This window comes from Heloderma suspectum, chromosome 11, assembly GCF_057233095.1.
Source record: "Heloderma suspectum isolate Gila_16-S chromosome 11, 16-S_ref, whole genome shotgun sequence".
Taxonomy (NCBI): Eukaryota; Metazoa; Chordata; class Lepidosauria; order Squamata; family Helodermatidae; genus Heloderma; species Heloderma suspectum.
Genome location: NC_139468.1, coordinates 22203919 through 22225488, shown reverse-complemented (window position 1 = coordinate 22225488; position 21570 = coordinate 22203919). Strand labels below are relative to the sequence as shown.

Below are 21570 nucleotides of genomic sequence, written 5' to 3'. Positions count from 1 at the left end.
GAGGGGTCGCTAGGCGACGGTGAGGGGTGGGCGAGGGGGCTTCTCCCGCCTCAGGGCGAGGGCTGTTTGGGCAGTTGAGCCTAAGGGTTAGTGGGGCGAGTGAGTGGAAGGAGCGGGAGAAGCCCATCGCAGCGGCCGAGGAGGGGGGGGGTGTTCCGCTCACTGGAGGGGGATTGTGGCTCGAAGCCGAGGAGACGCTTCCCGTCACGATAACGGGTGTGGGGGAAAGGAGAGCCCTAGGGGGCTGAGCCCCAGACTCGGGCGAGGTGGAGCGGGGAGAGGGCTAGGCTGAAGGGAATTAGGTGAGCTGGCGGAGCAGCGAGGGATGTAAAAGGATTTGTTGCAGTTGTGGGTGGGATTAGCTGCTGTTTTTAGTTATGCAACCTTCCCAGCGTTACAGGGTGCTTGTGCAGAGTTCGGTACGCAAAAGGGACAGACGCTTCTCTGCCTCCAAGGAGCTTGCCCTCTAAACGCTACAGCGAGGAAGGTAAATGAGGCAGAGGCACGGGTAGCGAAGGGTGGAAGCGAACAAGCGGTGTTACAGGTACTTTATGTGTAGTTGGAAGGTTGAGATGAAGATTAAGTTGTGTGCCACTGAGGTGTATAGGGTGGGTAGCAGCAGATTGATTATTAACAGCAAAAAACAGAAAACATATTTCAAGTGTTTATAATACTTCTCACGCATGACAGGCCTCCCTTGTTTCCATGTTGCAAGGGATTGGGGTGGGTTGGGGATCAGAGTACAGGGGATTGCCTAAGGCCAACTCTTGAGTTTTTTTTAACGGGGCCTTCCCTGCTATGATGTATTAGCTTTAAAGTTTATAAACCTGCGGGAGAGAGAAGGCAACAATGATTTGAACAGATTATCAGTGTCTTGCCCTTGAGCTAGAAAGAATTAGTCTGATAAGTACAGCGGAAGAACTTGGCTGCTGGCTCAGGCATAAAAAGGAAAAAAATGTATGAGGTTAGAAGGAGGATGGGATTGAAGGGGTGGGTGTACCCCTTTGAGCAGAGGAGTAGCAGGAGAATGTGCTACTTAACCTTTTCCCTATTAGCTAGTGCTTACCTCAGAATTGTGCCCCTCCTCCCCACCCAGCTAATTTCCCTCTGCATATTTCCAGTTGTGTGTTTATGATGACGGTAAACGTGCTACTGGATTCTATGAAGGGGAACTGCTAGTGGTGTGATATTTAGTTGAAAAACAGTTGACAAGAAAATGGGTAAATATCCCTTCCTACCTCCACTCAAAATTGCTTTCTCCCAAGATTGCTTTTTGTTTGTAACAAACCCCCACAAACACCCCTGGGGTTCTGTTATGTACACGCAAACACACACATGCTTAGAACATGTAGTTTGCCCCTTAGACAGAAGTAATTGTTAGTGAAACAAAACACTGGTTGCATTTGGATGACTTACTAAATTGAGATATGAACAAGCCTTTGTCAGCACATGCAGCCTCTTAGCTCTTCCCTTTGTGGTGCACCATAATAAGCCTTGAAGTCTCTAGCCAAAGCTTTCTGTTTTGTCTGAACCAGGAAACCACAGTTGTTAACTTTGAAACAAACCAGGATCTTAAATCAGCTTCAGACTGTGTTTTAAGATCCTGGCTTTTTCAGAAGCTAGTAAACATTGTTTCCTGTTTGGGGTGAAAGGGAAAGTATGGTTCATACTTTCAAGGTATGCCACAAAGGGGCTGCATGCGCTGGCAAAAGGGTCATGCATATCTTGGCTTATTAAGCCAAGATATGATTGTCCAAACTCGGCCACTGTAGCCAGAATATAGTCAATTCTTGAACATAGCAGGACAAGAATTTTACCTCTTTTTCACATAAAGCCTTGTTCAGGTTATAAATTGGTCTGAACCAAAATCCATTTTCTTGTTTTAAATGAAAGCAATGTTTGAGTTTGTGTGTTTTGTGAAGTCATCTGTTCCTATGAAATGTCTGCAGTTCAGCATAAAGCTCAGGAAGGGGCCATTGCTTGACAGTAGAATACATGTGGAAGGTCTGCGATTCAGCCCTGGCATCTTGATTTAAGAGGATTTAAGGCAAGCCTGGGGTAAGCAGTCAGCATGGTCAAACATCTGTTGAGGCCCATGGATGTGCAAGAGGCCTGCTGCTGACTGGCGCGGACATTCAGTGGGCCTTGGCTCCTCCACACGTTCTTCTAGCTAACACCTTGCCTGTTATGTTCTACCACCTGCCCCTTCCTTCCCAATGTTCATCCAATAATAGCTTTCTCATGTTAGTGAGCAAAGTGCCCAGTTAGCTTAACCATCTATGTTACTGGTGCTCTCTCCTGTCCATTATTATCTTCCCACCTTTCTTCCAGTTCCCAGCCAGGTCAATCAATTGGTGTAGATGTAGAGATGAAAAGGCAGTTGGGGTAGTTGTGAATTCCTGATGTAAGGAATAGGAGAGATTAAAAGCAGTAAAATAGTATGGTCTTAACTCAAACTAAAATGTAAGAGAATAAGACTAGGTTTGCAGCCCCAAGCATACTGGGGAAACTAGGAGCAATTATCCCAATTGAAACAATTGTTACTGAACATGCATGTTGCTTACAAATAATATGGCTGTCTGATTTTCATCATTTTAGGGTGCCATTCTATGTATGATGAGACAGGAAAAAAGTCCTACAGCTCCCAATGTGCTGGGAGTTGTAGGCCGTTTTTCTGTCCAAACATGCATAAGATTGCAACTTTAGATAGTTTAGGACAGTTCTCTCAAGTTAAATGTTTAGTAGCAGGCCTGAAACTGTTACTGTTTTTTTACAGGAGTTTATTTTTTGGTGTTTTCTGCAGTTTCTAGGAATACTATTAAATAGTTGCTAAGGCATGCACAATACAGTGTTGGGCAAGATTGTGGATTAATTCGAAAGGATTATAATTAGTCTTTAGTTGACTTCATGAAATGAGAAGACATATTTCCTCATTACATTCATGCACTATTTTCCTTATGGTTTCGTATCTTTTCAGGGTACCAATATCTGAATTGTAGTAATTGGGCATGGATAGGTATAGGAAGGAAAAGCTGCAAGCAGCCTTAGGGTAAAAAGTGGATTGAATACAAGGGAAAGTTTTCACTTTACTTGAGTGATAGAACACTTGTTGGCATGCAAAAAGTTCCAGGTTCAATCCCTAGCATCTCCAGAAAGGGCAGGGAAAGGCTTCTCTCAGAAACACTGAAGAGCTACTGCTGATCAAGTGAATAAAATATTGAGCTAGATGGACCAATAGTCTGACTTGGTTTAAGACCGCTTCCTATGTTCCTGTAACATTTCCTTTAAGAGGATGAAAGGGTGTGGGGATGGGCTTTGAGGGTTCTGGTCCTCTTAAATCTGTTGCATGCTAGTGTTTTGAACAACAGGCACACGTCTTAACAAGATAGTTATGGTTTCTAGGTGACAACCTGGAGAAGAAACCTATATATATAAGGAGCTTGCTCCGTGGTAATTTCAGAGATGCACGTTGTACCCTTGTCTGCTCACATCAGGAACCTCATGTTTTATAGGCCCCTTTCCTTTTTTCTCAGGCCTGCAAGTTAGAAACATTGTAGTTTCTAACTTGCAGGGACTAGTCTTCTTTGTAGAGACTAAGAGTTTGGCTGTATCAATAGTTCAGTGCAGGCTTACTTAGAAAAGTCCCACTGTGTTTGGTGGAACCTACTCCAAAGTAACTGCATAGGATTGCAGCCCAAGTCTGCCAAATGAAGTAGAAGGAAGAAAGCCACTGGAAAGTTTTCTTATGCAAAACATTCACAGCTAGTTACATGTTACAAAAATGTTACTGTCTTGACCTTTTTAACCATACCTCATACGTTGCTTACATAGCTATAACTTTATAATTGGATTTGCTATGTAAGACATTTGTATTGGCTGGTGATTCTGACTGAAAACACTTCTAAAATCTAGGATTTCTTTCTTAGGGTGAAATCCAACGTCGAGGAAGTGGACTTCCCCCTCCTCTCACTGTCCTGGAGCCCATCCCCCTGCCCAAGTATGCTCCAAAGGGTCCTCCAGAACTCCCTAGCAATGTCTGTGGGCATGCGGGAGAGGGGAGGTTGCAGGGGGAGAGGGAACTGCCCTCCTCCCCATTCTGCTCAGGTCTAGAAGCACAGATATACACCATGTCTATTATTATAAGTTAGGAGAATGTTCTCAGTCATTCGAAAAACTGTTCACTTTAAGATAGCTCTAAACAGTCCCATAAGCTTTGGTAAAACTTCCCTAGAGTAAATGATTAGATGATGTTTTGATTTCTCATTTATCCCAGTAACCAATTCAGATAATAGAAGGAAAGTCACCACAGAACTTAAATGTGTCAATCCTCATCGTGTTAGTTATAAAACATTTGTATTGCCTTTCCATTTTAGTATTCAAGGCAGCATACATAAAAACCATAACTAAAACGTATAAAAACAAAATGGTCACATCTCAACAGAAACAGCATATGCCTGAGAAAGAGACCTTTAGTTGGCAGCAGAAAATGTACAGGGAAGGGGCTGCTGGCATTCCTTTGGAAGAATATTCCTAAAGAACCGTATTAGATAATTTTCTGCAACCCTAGAGAAACATTGTTTATGAGAAGCGCTAGCACAGGGGTTAAGTAAGCCTTAGTATCTCCTACTTTTTGCAGTTATTTAATTTCCTTTAAAGCCAGGAGCAAGAAGCTCTAGCAGATGATGAAATATAGATGACAGTGATCCCCATGTTTTACGTCAAAGAGAATATCATTTTTTTATTATAAGAATACTTCAAAAGTGGTGGCAGGTGACTATTAGTTCTCCTCTAAATGGTGAAATTAGGTAATAGTAAAATTAGGAGGTTGCAAAATGTAACTTATCATGCTTCATTTCCAAACAGCGCGTGTGTTCTGTATATGAACAAAGAGATGTTCCTGTGTGTGGTTCCATATTTCAAACCATTTATTAACTTGGTAGTTTATAAGCAAATTGACCTAAGGTCTAATTTCCACAGCTCCTTATCTCTTCTTGAGAGCATAAGTACTTTGGGTAACATCTCTCAATATAGGGTATTCAAAATGTGTAGTGCTCTTATAGAGTTTTGTTTTATAATGCAGCTGAAATCAAATAAGTTATTTTTAAAACTTTAATTCAAGCTCAGGTGGTGATAGTAGCAAGATGGCAGTGTGCTCTGTTAATGAAATCCAAGTGTTATAGATTATAAGTTTACACATAATATTTATTTATTACATTTCTACACCGCCCAATAGCCAAAGCCCTCCGGACAGTTCACAACAGTTAAACTCCCAATAGAGATATGATTGGAAGGAAGGAAGGAAAGAAAGATCAATGTTTAATGTCTTATAGCACTAGATCTCCATAGTTTAGTTGGATTTACTCCCAAGTAATTGTGCATAGGATTGCAACCTTACAGTCAAATCGTATGCATCATTATACAGATGTAAGGCCCACTGTTAGGGAAAGTGGAAGGCAAAAGGAAGAGGGCTGACCAAGGGCAAGATGGATGGATGATATTCTGGAGGTGATGGACTTGACCTTGGGGGAGCTGGGGGTGGTGACGGCCGACAGGGAGCTCTGGCGTGGGCTGGTCCATGAAGTCACGAAGAGTTGGAAGCGACTGAACGAATAAACAACAACAAGGCCCACTGCGTTCAGTGGAACTTGCTCCCAGTTATCTGTCATAAAATGGTCAAGCCAGTGGAATTACTACCAATTCCAGTGAAAGTTTGAAATATTTGTAAAAACTTTATCCAACCTGAACCACTTCATACTCCATATATTCCTCAACTGTTATGGGGTCAGTTTTCCTATGTTTCATCTCTCTCCCTTTTTCTATTTTTTTTTAAAATACATTAAATTCACTAAGCAACCAATGATCTGTTTTACCCCTGTTGAAATGAATGGGAATGTAAAATTACCAAGCACCCAAGCTAATTTGAGTCTGGTCTATCCTCAGCAACTTCTCAAAATAGGATATGGAAAACAACTGCACTTTTCCTGTATCAATAATTCTGTTTTTTGTGGTTATGCCATTTAAAGAGCACTAGAATAGATTTCTTGTTTGTTTTTTGGTATATTCTTATGTGTGTGTCTTGTGTGTGTGTGTCCCCCCCCCCCCCCGATAACTATTACAAGGCACTGCAGAGGTCTATTGGATTCCAGGAGTACATTCAATCTTGCAGTATTAATTGGCTCAAAGTTGTCTTTTTTTTTTGACGGAGGAGTTAACACTCCCATAGGGCAATCTTGAAACACTGATTTATTATTTGTAATGTTCTTTTGCATGTGCGGAAGACCATTATGAGTGGCTGGGGTATGCTGGGAGTTGTAGGACTTTTTTCTATCTAAACATGCATAGGCTTGCACCCGTAGCCTATGTTGTACCCCTTCCATTATTTAGTATGAGTCCAGTATTTGACCTATGCATTTTAAGTTTGTTTTTGCTTTCTCCTGTTTTCTTTTCTAGGGAGCCCTAGAAAAGTCCAATGAGGAATTTAAATTAACTGCAGAGTCCAGTGTACCCCAATAGTTTTTGTTAGATTGGGTGGGGGGACTAGTATCAATATCATTTGCTTGTTATGTTAAATTGGATTAATTTTGAAATGAGTCATCAAAATTATTTCCAGCTAGGACTTTAAAGGGTCTGTTGGACTCCTATAGAAGACTCATCATGTAAAAAAGAAAAAGCTTTAACATGGCTGTCCTTGTTTAGCAGTTAAGTTGGTGAGGCCCAGTATAGTGGTTAGAGTATTGGATTGGGACTGGGGAGACCTGGGTTTGAGTCCCCACTCAACTAGTCCCTTACTCTCAGCCTGATTTACCTTACAGGGTTGTTGTGAGGATGCAAAATGGAGAGGAGGAGGATCATGTATGACACCGTCGGCTCCTTGGAAGAAAAGGCAGGAAATAAATGAAACAAATAAATTGAAGCTGCAGTTCTTTAATTTATTTGAACTGCTCTTTATCTGTTGTTTCCATCCTAAATTTGTCCCTTATTTATATGAAGGCTTCTTGGACAGTTTCTGTTTTAATTAAAACTTACCACACCATCAATAAGGAAGTTTAGTAGGTGTTCATGTGAACAAACTATTCGGTATCTGATATTGGTACATATACATTTCTGTCCTACTGCACAATTATACCTTGTCTTGTATCTCCTCTGTTTGGATTAAGATAAGAGAAAGGTACACATTGTATGTTATATGCAATCTTGAGCAGTATTTCAATTGCTTACATCACTATTAGATATAACCTGTTGAAATATTGAATTGATTATAAAAGCCTTTATCCTAGTGGTTCAATTGAATAGTGAATTGTAGATATCCCCAAGTAAGGAAACATAAGAAAGAATGCATGCCTTGGAACAGCCCTTTTTCCTTTCTTGATGTGAATTCACTTTGTCTGCATATCCTGTAGAAATAGTATTTTCACGTACCTAAATTTCAGGTGATCGGATGTTTTGGGTGCTCCTAAAAGAACCTAGATAAATGATACAATACTTGATTAATCAGAATCTGCAGGATGTTATCTTCAGCACTTGAACTATATATGAGGTGGGTTTTCCAGAGGGCATTGAATATGAAAGTTTGCTACTGCCATGAATTCTGATGTAGCATGTTGATTTAACTTACTTTTAGTTAACAAAACTTTATAATTTTACATGCTATATAAATATCTGAAGAGTTTTCCATATTCACCAAATGAAGCTAAACTGAATTTTTTTTATTAGTGCAGGGTTTAAACCACCACTCAGTGTGGTTTAAATACTCAAATTCAGTGTGACTTAGATATTATATTTAGAAGCATTCCAGTAAAAAAATTAAGACATGACTGTTCAACTTCATACTTCCCTTACGATGCAGTCCTGTGCAAGTTCAGACCCACAAAAGTCCTACAACTCCCAGCATTCCCCAGCCAACATAGCTGGCTGGGGAATGCTGGAAGTTGTAGGACTTTTGTCTGTCTAAATGTGCATAGGATTGCACCCTTACATTATTTAAATTTTAATGGCATTATCCTATGCATGTTTACTCAGAGGCAGTCCCATTGAATTCATGGGGCTTACTCCCTAGTAAGTGTGTTTAGGATTGCAGCCTAAAGGGAAAAAATTGAAAGTGTTAACATACTAATTTGAGCCTATTTCAATTTTTTATTTATACAAATATGTGCTTATATAATCATAGAATAGTAGGGTTGGAAGGGGCCTACAAGGCCATCGAGTCCAACCCCCTGCTCAATGCAGGAATCCAAGTCAGAGCATCCCTGGCAGATGGCTGTCCAGCCTCATCTTGAACGCCTCCAGTGTGGGACAGCCCACTACCTCCCTAGGTAATTGGTTCCATTGTCGTATTGCTGTAGCAGTCAGGAAGTTTTTCCTGATGTTCAGCTGGAATCTGGCTTCCTGTAACTTGAGCCCATGATTCCGTGTCCTGCACTCCGGGATGATCGAGAAGAGATCCTGGCCTTCCTCTCTGTGACAACCTTTCAAGTACTTGAAGAGCTCTATCATATCTCCCCTCAGTCTTCTCTTCTCAAGGCTAAACATGCCCAGTTCTTTCAGTCTCTCCTAATAGGGCTATGTTTCCAGCATCTTTGTTGCCCTCCTCTGAACCCTCTCCAGTTTGTCTGCATCCTTCTTCCTAGGGATAGTCTTCCTAGGGATAGTCATCTGAAAAAATGTTTGACTCGTATTGCATCCAGTTGTCCAATGTAACTTGTCTTGTGTTGGTTCATTATGTTACTAATTGTATGGAAATACATTTTCCACTCCATATCATTGACCAAAATTGTGTTCCTAGCCTGTCACAGAGTACGACAGAATTTCACACAAGATTGCACAGGCTGTTCCTGTCACTTTCTAGTTAACTGGCATATTTGCCATATCTTAACACTGCATTGCTTAGAGTTTTCCAACTATAGCCACAGCTGTTTTTGTATTTACTCTTAAAATAGATGAAGTGCAGCTTCTCTGCTTGCTGGTAGAAGGTTCTCAATTTAAAAACTGTCAAATATTTTACAAGTTGCCTAAAGATAAAAAGCCGCTCTTACAACTAGGGTGCTTCTTTTTCTAGCAGTTAGGGAGCGATCCTATGTGGAGAGGCGGCTGCCTCCGATCTTGGAGGTGACCGCCTATCCAATGCACGGTGGGAGGAGCGCGGAAGGGATCATCTCCGCACTCCAGCCGCCCTGCTTTCGCAGCTAGACAGCTGATTTTGGCTGTCTAGCACACAGGACATTGGAGCATGGGGTGGGGAGACCAGATGACACATAGGAAGTGTCATGCCGGCACTTAGGAACTCCACACCAAAGGAATGCCCCCTTTCCCCCCCTCCATGCTGCTCTTCCGAGTGAGGAGCACGAGGATGATCTGCGCCACCTACGAGGCGGTGGGGGAGAGGATGGGGAGGTGGTTCTCTGGGAACCGACCAATCCTATGGCCATCTAGCTGCTGTTTAGCGCCATAGGATTGCGCCCTTAGACAGTGTAAAGCCCATCTTTATTCTGTATTGAAACATAATATGTATGCATCTTCCTTGTGTTAGTTACACAAGGCGCCTTCAGCCACGAGCACTGATCTGCTAGCAGGACAGAATCAGATCTGTTTTGATGGGAAATAATGAATGTCCATTACAAGTATTTTGTATATTGTAGTTTAAAGATTAAACACAGTGCTGTAGCTATAGGTTTACCAGGCTGTTCCTGCTAGTGCCATCTTCTGTCTCTGCAGCTGCTAAAGAGAATACAGTAGCTTTTATATAGAAAACAAAGGTGCCTTTATGCACAATGTGTTGGAGTAATTGTAATTGTTGGAGGGAAACATATATAATGAGCTGCTGCATACTTTCTATAAAATTAAAATTGAACCATATAAATCTTAAAATCTGGTAGTTTGAAAGGAAATATTTCACACAATGGAATATGTTAGTACTTTTTATTATTAATGTGGTATTGTCAGTGTACATGGTGCTGTAGAACCCAGCAAAAAGAGAGCCCCCCCTGTAATCTGAACTCTCTCAGAAGAGGCAACTACAGACAAAACTATTACATGTAAGCGGTTTAATGTGCAGGTGTTGAAAACAAAAGAAAAACTTAATTCAAACTAAACTTCAGTAAGAACACTACGGCCTGTATTCACACGTAACGATAAACTAAAGTTGAACATAATGGGAATGAGCCACAGTGAGCCTAAGGATTGAGTACTCCCCCCTCTGCTCTTCTCTGGCATGGCTGTGAGGAGTTTGGAAGCTTTAACTCCAGTTTTAGATTAATGGCAGTTTATAAAAGCTCTGTTTACCTGCAGCCGAGTATGTTCTTAAGTTTTTATATTTGGTAGCATTTTTATTGGTTTGCATATTGCTGAGTGGGGTCATCTGGAGTTTTGGAGTGCACTGCCATCAGTATGCTGATGACACACAGCTCTACTTCTCTTTTTCATCTCCATCAGGTGAGGCTGTGGATGTGCTAAATCAGCATATGGCTGTGGCAATGGACTGGATGAGAGCAATAAACTGAAACTCAATCCAGACAAGTCTGAGATGCTGTTAATGGGTGGTTCTTCTGACCAGACAGAGGGTGCTCAACCTGTTGTACTTCTGTTGAAGGAGCAGGTTCATAGCTTGGCACTTCTCCTGCAGCCATCTCTGTCACTTGTGGCTCAGGTGGTCTCAGTGGCACAGAGCGCCTTCAATTAGCTTTGGTTGGTGACCCAGCTGTCCCCCTCTCTGGACAGGGATAAACTGGTTTCAGCAATCTATGCTTTGGTAACCTCCAAGTTAGATTACTGCAATGCACTGTACATGGGGCTGCCCTTGAAGATTGTTCAGAAGCTGCAGCTTGTGCAGAATGCGGCAGCCAGATTAATAACTGGGACCAGAAGGTGTGAGTGTATAACACCAATTCTGGCCCTTTTGCATTGGCCGCCTGTATGTTTCCAAGCCCAATTCAAGGTGCTAGTTTTAGTGTATATTGGGAGTGCAATACCTGATGGAGTGCCTCTCCCAACCTGAACCTACTTGGATGCTGCAATCAACATCTGCGGCTTTTCTCAGAGTGCCACCTCCAAGGGAGATTCAGAAGGTGGCAACAAGGGGGAGGGCCTTTTCAGTGGTGGCCCTCTGATTATGGAATGATCTCTCCACTGAGGCCTGCCTAGCACTAACATCTTTTCGGCACAGGTTAAGACTGTCCCCTACTCCCAGGCATTTAAAGGCATATGATGGGGCATCTATGTCAGCTGTCTTAACAGGTCTAGTATTTTTATTGAAATTGTTTTTAGCTGTTTAAATTCTTTTAAATTTTGTGTATTGAAATTTTATGCTGAGTTTTATTTATCTTGTGAATTGTTGTGGTCTGCCCAGAGAGCTTCAGTATGGGGCAGCATAGACATGAAATAAATAATAAAATAATATTGGACAAGAGATTTAGGGAGCAATCCTATGGCCTCTAGTCAGTGGCTAGACAGCCATAGAATACGTTGGTTTCCAGGAACCGACCTCCCCCGCCCCATGAGGCAGCACAGAATGGCCCCGCGCTCGGAAGAGCAGTGCAGAGCAGCGTAAAAGGGGTGTTCCCAGGGGCAGGGCGGGTGGAAATGCAGGTATGACACATCCTATGTGTTGTCCAGCCGCCGCCGCCCCCCCCGCTCCGAAATTGGCTGTCTAGCTGTGAATGCAGGGCAGGAGAAGCGTGGAGGAGAAGATCCCCTCTGTGCTTCTCCTGCCCTGCATTGGATAGGTGGTCACCTCTGAGCTCAGAGGCGGCCGCCAATCCCCATAGGATTGCGTCCTTATTCCCTGTGGCCTTACCCAACCTGGTGTCCTTCAGAAGTTTTGGACTACAGCTCCGAGAATTCCTAACAATTGGCCATGCTTGTTGAGAGTGATGGGAGTTGAAGTCCAAAATTCTGCATGGACCCAGGTTGGGGAAAGCTGTTTGTACATAAGAGCCATGCTGAATCAGACCAAAGGCCTATCTAGTCCAGCATTCTATTTATGCAATAGCCAAGCAGTTTTTTTAATAAAACCATATTATGTTTAAGACTCTTGATTGTGGTAAATGCTACAGCCACAACAATTACTAAAGTGCTATTGTATCATGTGCTCATACCCAACTATGAAGGGTTCTTACAGATTCCTCACCTTTGACTCACTTAAAACACTTGAAAGTCATTGGAATGCAGTACCAGTGGTCTAGTCTGCTATAGCAAAACTGAGTGCTTTATTCTTGTATGTCTATAGGTGATGTGTTTCTGTTAACGCTTTTAGATGGCATTATGCATAAAACAAAAAGTAAGTATGTTCTAATTGCTAGAGCAACTAGTTAGAATGCATGCTTGCTCAGGAAATAAATTAATTTCAGAATGGTAAATATTTATTCAAAGCATTTTTATTCCACTCTTGAGCCAAGGCTCCTGGAGTGCCTTAAAAAGATCAGAATTAAGACAAAATAAAACTGGATTTAAATCAGTGATTTAGGGAGCAATCCTATGGCTGCTAGTCAGCAGCTAGACAGCCATAGGATATGTCGTTTTCCAGGTACCAACCTCAGAGCCCGCACTCCTAGGTTGGTTCCCAGAGAACCGACCTTCCTCCCCTTCCACGCTTCCTCACAGACAGCACGGAACAGCCCCATACTCCCTGCGCAGAAGAGGAGTGCAGATTGGCAGAAATGGGGTGTGGCTGGGGACGTTCCGGGGCAGGGAAGGCAGAAATGCCGGTACAACACATCCTATGGGAGGTAATGGGCTCTCCCACACTGGAGGCATTCAAGATGAAGCTGGACAGCCATGTGTCAGGGATGCTTTGGCTTAGGTTCCTGCATTGAGCAGGGGGGTGGACTCGAAGGTCTTATAGGCCCCTTCCAACCCTACTATTCTGTGATTCTATGTGTCATCCGGCAGCCTCCTCCCCTGCTCCGCCATCCTGCAGCTAGACAGCCGAAATCAGCTGTCTAGCCGCAAATGCAGGGCAGGAGAAGCGCGGAAGGATCAATCCCCTCCGTGCTTCTCCTGCCCTCCATTGGATAGGCAGTCGCTTCCGAGTTCAGAGGCAGCCGCCTATCTCCATAGGATTGTGCCCTTAAACTGATTTTTTTTCTTATGATTTAAAGTAATCCTCCTTGCTTTAAACTGAATACCTGTAGCAGCCCTCCCCAGCTTGGTGCCTTCTAGATGTTTTGGACTGGAAAGTCCCAGTATTACTGGCCATTGGCCATGCTTACTTGGGCTGATGGAAGTTAAAGCCCAGATACCTGGAGAGCACCAGGTTGGGGAAGGCTGACTTACAGTGTGCAGAACTGTGTCATAGCTCTAAATAGTACCTCATAAGCTTTCTCATCTTTTCCAATGGAATATTTTTCATTCTCACCATGGAGAAATCTGTAGCACAAAACATTTCTCTATCTGAACTTTGTCCTTAAGTTTTCTAACAGCGTACTGCAAGTTCTTTAGAGGACTGAATTCAAGCTTCCTGTTGCATGTTACCTTGAGTGGCATAATTGCCACCTCTCTGGTTGCTACTCCAGTGCTGTAGGTAATACGTATATTCTTCACACATGGCTAGAGTGAATTGCATGATTATATTAGCAGGCTGGATGTTTCTTCAGGATGATATGTAACTATGACCTTCATACTAATCATGTATATTGAAGGTGTATATATTATCCAGGTCAAAACTGGGAAGAACTATTGTGGAGGCCACAACCTGAAGATAATGTGTCACCTGTTCACATTTATTTATTTATTTGCAATACTAGGTTAGATGGGGAAAAGAGTGTGTGGTGAACTAGGCTGTGGAAGTAGGTTGTAGCACCACCCAAAAAATCATCCTGCTAAGAGGGATGATCACTTTTAAATTAACATGTCACTTACTAAGTCAATAATTAGGCCCTAATTAACTGCCAATTTCGGATGTGAAGGAGCGATGTTTGAGCTTGCAAAGATTCTCTGCACATCAGCTTGCATCTCATCTCTCTTCAGTTTGCACTCAGGTTTGCGATCACCGTTCATTTTGTGAGAATAGGAGAATTGTGCAAAACTAACAGCTATTGACCATGGGTTTTGCACAAATTTCCCGCATGGACTAAAGCATGGGTGATATTAAAATTTGTGCAGTTTTAAAGTTTGCAGAAAGTTGAACAGGGAAATTTGTGCTAATATTACATGAGGACATGTTCGAGAATTTGCTAACATTTTTGGCAGATGCCTTCTCCCACTCGCATTCAGGGTTGTGAACAAGACATGCCTGCATGTCTTATGAGCAGAAACAAAATTCTTGTACATCCCTACTTCCAACTTGAGTCCTGTTTTTCATTTGTTGTTATTGTTCAGTCGTTAAGTCGTGTCCAACTCCTCAAGTGTTTTGGACTGTGTCACAGCTAACTAACTCCTTTGTCATTTTTGTAAGCCAGTGGGGGCTGCCAGCATTTAAACTGACTCTCCTCCTGTACCTTCCAGCAGGAGCAAAAATTAAAGTAGAAGCTTTCCTCATCACTTTATCTCCCTGCTAAGAAAAACCTCACCTCCAACTTGTAGTACTACTGAAGACATAGGAGAGGGGTAGTAGTCAATCTGATTGAGTGTATCAACACGTAAGCTGTACATCTAATATATAAAATTCAATTTGGCTTGTTAAGTTGTTTGAAGTAAGCTTTCGTAAAGTGTAAGATACCTGCCTGCAAATGTGTTTGAAGTATTACCTCTGCTAAGTAGGCCAAGGTGGCATATTTTCTGGTTGAGTGAAAACAAAGCACTAATAATGAATGCAAGTGCCTAGGACACTGTCAGAATGAAAGCAAATGCTATGTAATGGCTCTTGCTAAACCTCAAGATCATAATCATATTACGATAAAGGTCACAATAGAGACTGAACTGACCTGTAAACACTTGCATTCTGCAGATCCTATATAGAGCAAGTAATTTTGTTTGGATACTTCCATTGCTTAATGTAATATTCAATAAATTTTAATGAAAAACTTCAAATTAAGCGATGATACTCTTAAGCACTGACAATCCATAAAGTGTTATATGTTCCTTACCATGTTGTTTTCTTATTTCTTTAAGAACGTGAAACTGTCTGCTGAAGTAGAACCATTCATTCCCCAGAAAAAGGGTCCGGATTCACTTATGATGCCTATGGCACTGCCCAATGACAGTGGAGGTGTTAATGGCTTGGAACCAGCACCTATTCCCAGCTACCTGATTACTTGCTACCCATTTGTTCAGGAAAACCAATCCAATAGGTAATTAAATATGTTCCATGAATAAAGAGACAAATTTAAATATTACCTGGACCTGCCTCTTCATATGGTTTTTGTTTTTTGAATGGGGGTGAGTTAAACTTTTTGTGTTCCCTAAAATACTTGAAAGCTTTGGCACTAGACTTCAGCACAAAGGCTACTGTGTGTAAACTGCGCTGAACTCATTGGGACTTATTTCTGAGTAAACTTACATAGGATCAGGTTGCATGGCGGTTAAATAATATGGCTATGGAAAGAGCTCTCTGCTCCTGTTATCTCCAGTTTTTGTTTTTGTTTTGCCATTTAGTGATCATCATATGTCTTTATTTTGTATGCCTCCTTTTTAATAAAAGACGGTGAGCTCCAGATCCTACTTCAGGCCATCCCTCAACTCCTATATCAACTAGAGTATAGAAGTCAGCTGCCTCTCAGTTGCGTTCTGACCCTTCCAAAATGAGGCAGTGTAAAACGTTTGCCCTTCGATTTTGCATAGTATCATAGCGTGCTGTGAAGAGATTGAAAGCTGGGAAACTGCCCTCATTTGCACTGAGAATAGAGCTTTGATTAGACCTCTTGAACATCATATGTTCCAGGTCATTGATTAAATTTCTTTTGCTTTTTACTTATAAACGTTGGGAAGAGGGAACCTAAGGCTGCAATAACATTTGTTATCTCCTATCTCCCTATCCTATATATACACACACACACACACACACACACACACACTGTGTATGTGTGTGTGTGTATATAGGATAGGCAGATAGGAGGTAACGTGTTGCGGTGTGTGTTTCCATAATACTCATTGGAGTTCTTGTGCAGCTTAGCACAATTTGTTCTGCATTTTTAGAGCTATAGAGCAGCCTTCCTCAACCTGATGTTTTGGACTTCATCTCCCTTCAGGGAATCTGGAATGGGGGAAGTTGTAGTCCAAAACATCTGGAGGGTACCAGCCTGGGGAAGGCTGCTGTAGACCCATATGAACACAGGAGAACCTGTGGCATAGACAGCATTTTCAAAATTGTTTGTCTGTTTAGATTTTACAAGAAATGAGTGGGGGCTACCTGGCAAGCTATTGCAGACATAACTGTTCAGCAATTCACCTCTTCCTTTTTTGTTTTTTCAGACAACTTCCACTCTATAATAATGATATCAGATGGCAACAACCTAACCCAAACCCTGCTGGGCCATACCTTGCTTATCCCATTATATCTGCTCAGCCACCTGTTTCTACTGAGTATACATATTACCAATTGATGCCAGCACCATGTGCTCAAGTTATGGGTTTCTATCATCCATTCCCAGCACCTTACTCCACACCCTTTCAGACAGCAAGTGCCATAAATACGGTTGCAGCAGAATGCACGGATCGTCCACCCCAGCCAAATCAGGTCTTTCCATTATGTAGCCAGAGGAGTAGAAGCACCAACAGGGGACCAGTTGTGCAAAAAGTAAGCCTATTGAGCACTTGAGACAACAGTGGTTGTGTGATTAATAGTTTTTCAGCTATTAAACAGCTTTTCAAATGTATCGGTGAAGTATACTTTCATGAATATCCATTTAATTTTTGTATAAGGGTAGAAAATGTTTTTATACAGAGAGCAAGTCTTCTGCATTGTGCATGCCTTTGTTGAGCAGTATGAAGTGCAAACTCTTGATATTGCCTTTCCATTCAGCATGTTCATGGGTATCTAGGGAGGTATTTTTTGTAAATGGTCCGCAATTTCAACATTTTCTTCCATTAGTAGTCCCTGCAAAATCCTATGTGTTATTATTCAAGACCTTCCCGTTTGAGCCAACATAGCAGGTGTGTATTATATATTTTCTGTTGTTACCTGCCCAGAGCTTTTGGGGATGATACCAAAAAGAAATTAAAGCATGCCTTGTCCCTTCAACAGAATACTTGGGTCTGGGAATCCATGTTCCCCACCCCTGCACAGCTGGTGTGGAGAGAACGATGCTGGCTGCCTCTCCAAGGTCACAAAAGCAACCTCGGAAAGGCGTTTAAGAGTGCGTTTCTGTGGGATGGGAGGGGACTGGAGAGGCGGGTTTATGAAGTATTCCCAGGCCTCTCCAGCCTCCTTCCCTCCTCCTCCACAGTGCCCCAGGTAGACAGGCAGAAAAACCCATCTAGTGAAAATGCAGAGTAGGAGGAGAGGCGAAATTCGCCTGCACCACTCCTCTTGCTGTGCATTGGATGCCTGAAAACCTCCAAGTTCAGAGGCTTATGAGCATCAGGATAGGATTGCACCCTTGTGGCTGGTGGACTCTGGGAGTTCTAGGACTTTTTCTTTCTAAACGTGCATAGGACTGCACCCTAAAACATTTCAAACTCCTTGTTACCTGTCTGAAAAATCCAGATTTGCAGTATATCTTTACAAATATGCTTTATTGTCCTGTAGGCAAACTAGAACTGAATTTACAAAAAGCTGTTTAAAAAGTTTAATGATCCTAGTTTTCTACCTGAGTTTTCTGCCTGAGCAAGTTAAGATTGTTTTTTTCAGAATAACACTCACTTGATTTATTTATGAAATTAAAACCTTGTTCCACTCTCTAATTTCTTTTTTTGTTAACCATGTTTGTGTGATCCTCTCCCAAGTAGTTAAGTGTTCAGATATATACATAATAGAATACTCCATTTCAACTCTGGCTGTAATCCTGTCCTATATCAATTGCACATATGTCTTAATTAACTTACATGGCGTTTATACATGTGCAGCGAGAGGCAGGATTGCAGCCTTGGTATCTATATACTTCTATTGCTTAGAATCCTGTAACATTCACTGTTACATAAAAAAGTGTTGTAGTGTCATATTAACTTGAGTTCTAGTTGTTCTAAAGTGTTGTGGTATGGGTGTGTGTTCACTCTGACGTGTTTAAAAACCTTTACTCACATTTTTGCAAATCTGAATAGATGTCACACTCTTGAGCATGCTTCTGACATTTTAATTTGAAATACTTATTAAATAGGCAACTACACAAACATGATATTAGAAATACAACTATATACATTATATATTATTTAAATAAAACAAAACCACTATACAACATTTTATTTAAATAAAAAAAAACCACTATACAACTAAAATGCTGCTTTTTAATTGCACCACTTTCATATGTATTCCAAAAGGAGAATAATATACTGGGCTAATAGGGTCTCAGTGCTGCCTAACTGCAGTTTAAGATGTATTAATAGCAGTTAGTTCATCTGTCTCTGCTGTCCTCAACACTTTCCTCCACCATTCAGGACTGACTCAATTCTGGATGATTTCCACTTCCTACCTAACAATGATGACTTGGACAGCAACCAACAGGTTCTCAGTATTGTTTTTTTTTAATGTAGCACTTACACAGCTGCACTTCAGTAAAGGAGCATCACTAACATGTCAGGAAATTTCAGCAGCTAGACATTCTGACCTTGGGTTCCAAAATGTGTCGCAATTGTTGAACACCAGGAATGTGAATATCCCTTTAATGTAGAAATAATTGCTTAAGTTATCAGTACTGATATGATGTAAAGTTATGAGTTGTTTCTAGCCCTTACACTTCATCATCTACTGTTGCTAGAGTAGCTAGTAGATGAGGAATTATCTTGCCTAAGTCAAGCCCATTGGTTTATTGGCTAATCACTTTGCTCGGCTAATCTTTTTAAACAGCAACAGCCTTCACAGACCCACATAAAAACCAAACGGCCTCCAGTCAAAAGTGTTGCTACTCAGAAAGAGACCAGTGCATCAGGCCCCGAGAACAGACCTAAAATTGTACTGCTGGTCGATGCTTGTCAACAAACAGGTATGGCAATACTCCGCTTGTATGTGTGTGTGCCTGTGTCTGCCAATTAATGTTGTATTGTTTCCTGTGCTTTAGTGAAATCTCAGTTTCTTGTAAAATTTAAAATATTTTTTAAACAAATGTGATTCAAGACCTGCTGTTCTCAATAATACTGTTATTGCCGTGCAGACTTCCCCTCAGAGATAGCAAGCAAGTCACTATCTGAGAGTGTGAGCACCGTGCACTGGAAACCAAAAAGCAGGCGTCGAAGAACCTCCCATGCTGCAGAATCCTCTAGTGAGCAAGGGGCCAGCGAAGCGGACATTGATAGCGACAGTGGCTACTGCAGTCCTAAACACAGCAACCAGGCTGCAGCTGTTACCTCAAGGAGCACCGAATTTGTTGCAGCAAATGTAAGTAATGCCTTGAAAATGTTACAAGGGTTGAAGGTGAACACAAAATAAGCAAAACTTTAAAATAACCTCTACAACTTCTCTTTTTTATTTTCAGCTCATGGAACCATCAGTCCATCCAGGTAAAGTTCTAATATAATTGATCAAGAAAGTCAGATGAACTGAAGCTTTGCTCTTTGTCAGCATATTTCTAATAAATACTTTTCTATAAATAATTTTAATAGATATGAAGTATTCCATTTGAGCTGTACGGTAGTTGTTGTCCCAACTTGTTATAATTAGGTCTGACTCTGAAATAGTCGAAGTTCAAAATATACTTCCATATTTTTAGGTGATTAAGCAGCTCCTCTCTAACCATTTTTACTAGGCAATCTCCTATAAACTCTGTTACAGCCTTCCCTAACCTAGTGCCCTCCAGATTTGTTGGGCTACAACTTCTATCACCCACCAAGGTGGGGATGTTGGTGATCGTAGTTCATCACATTTGGAGAGTACCATGTTGAGGAAGACTGCTCTTTAAAGTTGTTCATAAATTTTCAACTCCTGGTTTTTTTTCTAAATACCTTTTCTAGCCAATATGATCTGTACATTTAAAAAATAGTCCTGACAGTTGTTGCTGTGCCAGTCTACTTCCTTTGTTCTGTTTCTAATCTTTTTCTGCTGTTTGACAAATTGTCCAGGCCTGTACTGATGTTTAAATTCTATCAGGACTGCAGATCCTAATTGTACCTTTCTTATGCTAATAAAACACAAATAACTTACGGCAGAGAAACAAAGGCATATTTGATTAGAAAGAAAACGTGTCAGACTTGAGAGTAGTAGTTATTTCCTGCAGGATTGCTAAATATGTTTCAAGATGGCAAAAACTTGCAAACAGACCACTGTTAATCGGGTTACCTCTCTGATGATGATGATGATGATGTGAGCAGGTGGAACCACTGAAAGCAACACCAATTTCACCCATTATATACATTGGGCTAGACATTGCATTTCGTTTCCTTCTCCTTACATATGTACGTAGTTTTCTGTATTCTTTGCAAATTGGTATATTCTTTACACTTAGTTTTTCTTTCACACACGAAGCATTTCCTTAAACGTCTGTGGTGCTTCTTTCAGCTGGTGCCAGTTGGGCAAGTGTCAGTTCCCAAGCAACTCAGAAAAAGCCTTGGATAGAGAGAACACCAGCTTTCTCAAGAGGTGGAAGGCAACCTGAGCAGCGTAGTTCACAGGTATTTTTTTAGCGTCCCCCCCCCCCGCCTCCACTCTTCAACCAGAAAAGCACCCTGAGCAGCTTACAAATCAATATAAAACAAGATAGTCCCTACCCTCCGACTTACAATCTAAAAGTCATGACATACAAGGGGGGAGAAGGATGAGGAGGGGAGAGGAAAAAACAAGGGAACTCGGGCACAAATTCTTATGCCAGACTGGTCTTACAATGACCAGCTGTGATGCAGATGGACTGCTCATTGTTCAGAAACAGGTCTTAGCTGGCTTTCAAAATACAGCCTCCTGACCCAGCCTCCTTAGAAGTGGCTGTAATGGAGCTGCAAGTTTGGCCTTACAGATATGGGCCTTCACCTTCTGAAGACGGTGTTAGAACTTGTTCATATTTCACTCCTGTAGCAGGTAAGGCTCAAGGAAGTCCAGATGACAACACCATCCCCAGAGCAGATAGGTGCTCTTCCTCACAGGGCAGTTGGTTCCAAATGCCTCTGTGAGAGGGGAGGAGGGGTTCAGCCTAGCAGTGAGTGGAGATGGCAAAGATGGCAGTTTGCCTCGCTGTCGAAGTATCCTTTCAGTGTGAAAATCTAAGACCCAAGTTTCTGTAAGTCTTGCAATTTAATCAGGCTTGTACATGAATGTGTCTTAGATGAAAACTAGAAAGCAGATAAAGCTGACAGATGTCTACTATGTGTTGATTCAAAGTTGTAGATATATTTGTAGGCATGAAAGAAAGGGCATGTGAGTGACAACTGTTTAGTTGATATATCTTTTATCTTGCTGGGAGCCTGTGACAGAAAATCCAAATGTCTTGGGCCATACCTGTATTGTTTGCCTTCATAAGAAGAGCCATGCTGGATCAGGCCAAGGATCCATCTAGTCCAGTGTTCTGTTCACACAGTGGCCAACCAGCTGTCGACTGGGAACCCACAAGCAGGTCATAAGTG

The 21570-nt window shown here is 41.7% G+C and overlaps 1 protein-coding gene across 2 annotated transcripts in view; it reads left to right on the top strand.

Moving 5' to 3' along the window:
- The window catches only part of SECISBP2L (SECIS binding protein 2 like), a 46637-nt gene that overhangs the window by 384 nt on the left and 24683 nt on the right, over positions 1-21570 (top strand). Inside the window, exons 1-7 of one of the 2 annotated variants that reach the window (XM_084817134.1) lie at positions 14509-14570; positions 15043-15221; positions 16342-16666; positions 18872-19007; positions 19176-19399; positions 19497-19521; positions 20516-20628. In XM_084817134.1, coding sequence (XP_084673260.1) covers positions 15106-15221; positions 16342-16666; positions 18872-19007; positions 19176-19399; positions 19497-19521; positions 20516-20628 — 939 coding nt within the window. In that variant the 5' untranslated portion in view covers positions 14509-14570; positions 15043-15105. Of the gene's footprint in view, positions 1-14508; positions 14571-15042; positions 15222-16341; positions 16667-18871; positions 19008-19175; positions 19400-19496; positions 19522-20515; positions 20629-21570 lie in introns of those variants that run through there. The other variant, XM_084817133.1, reaches the window with a different exon arrangement.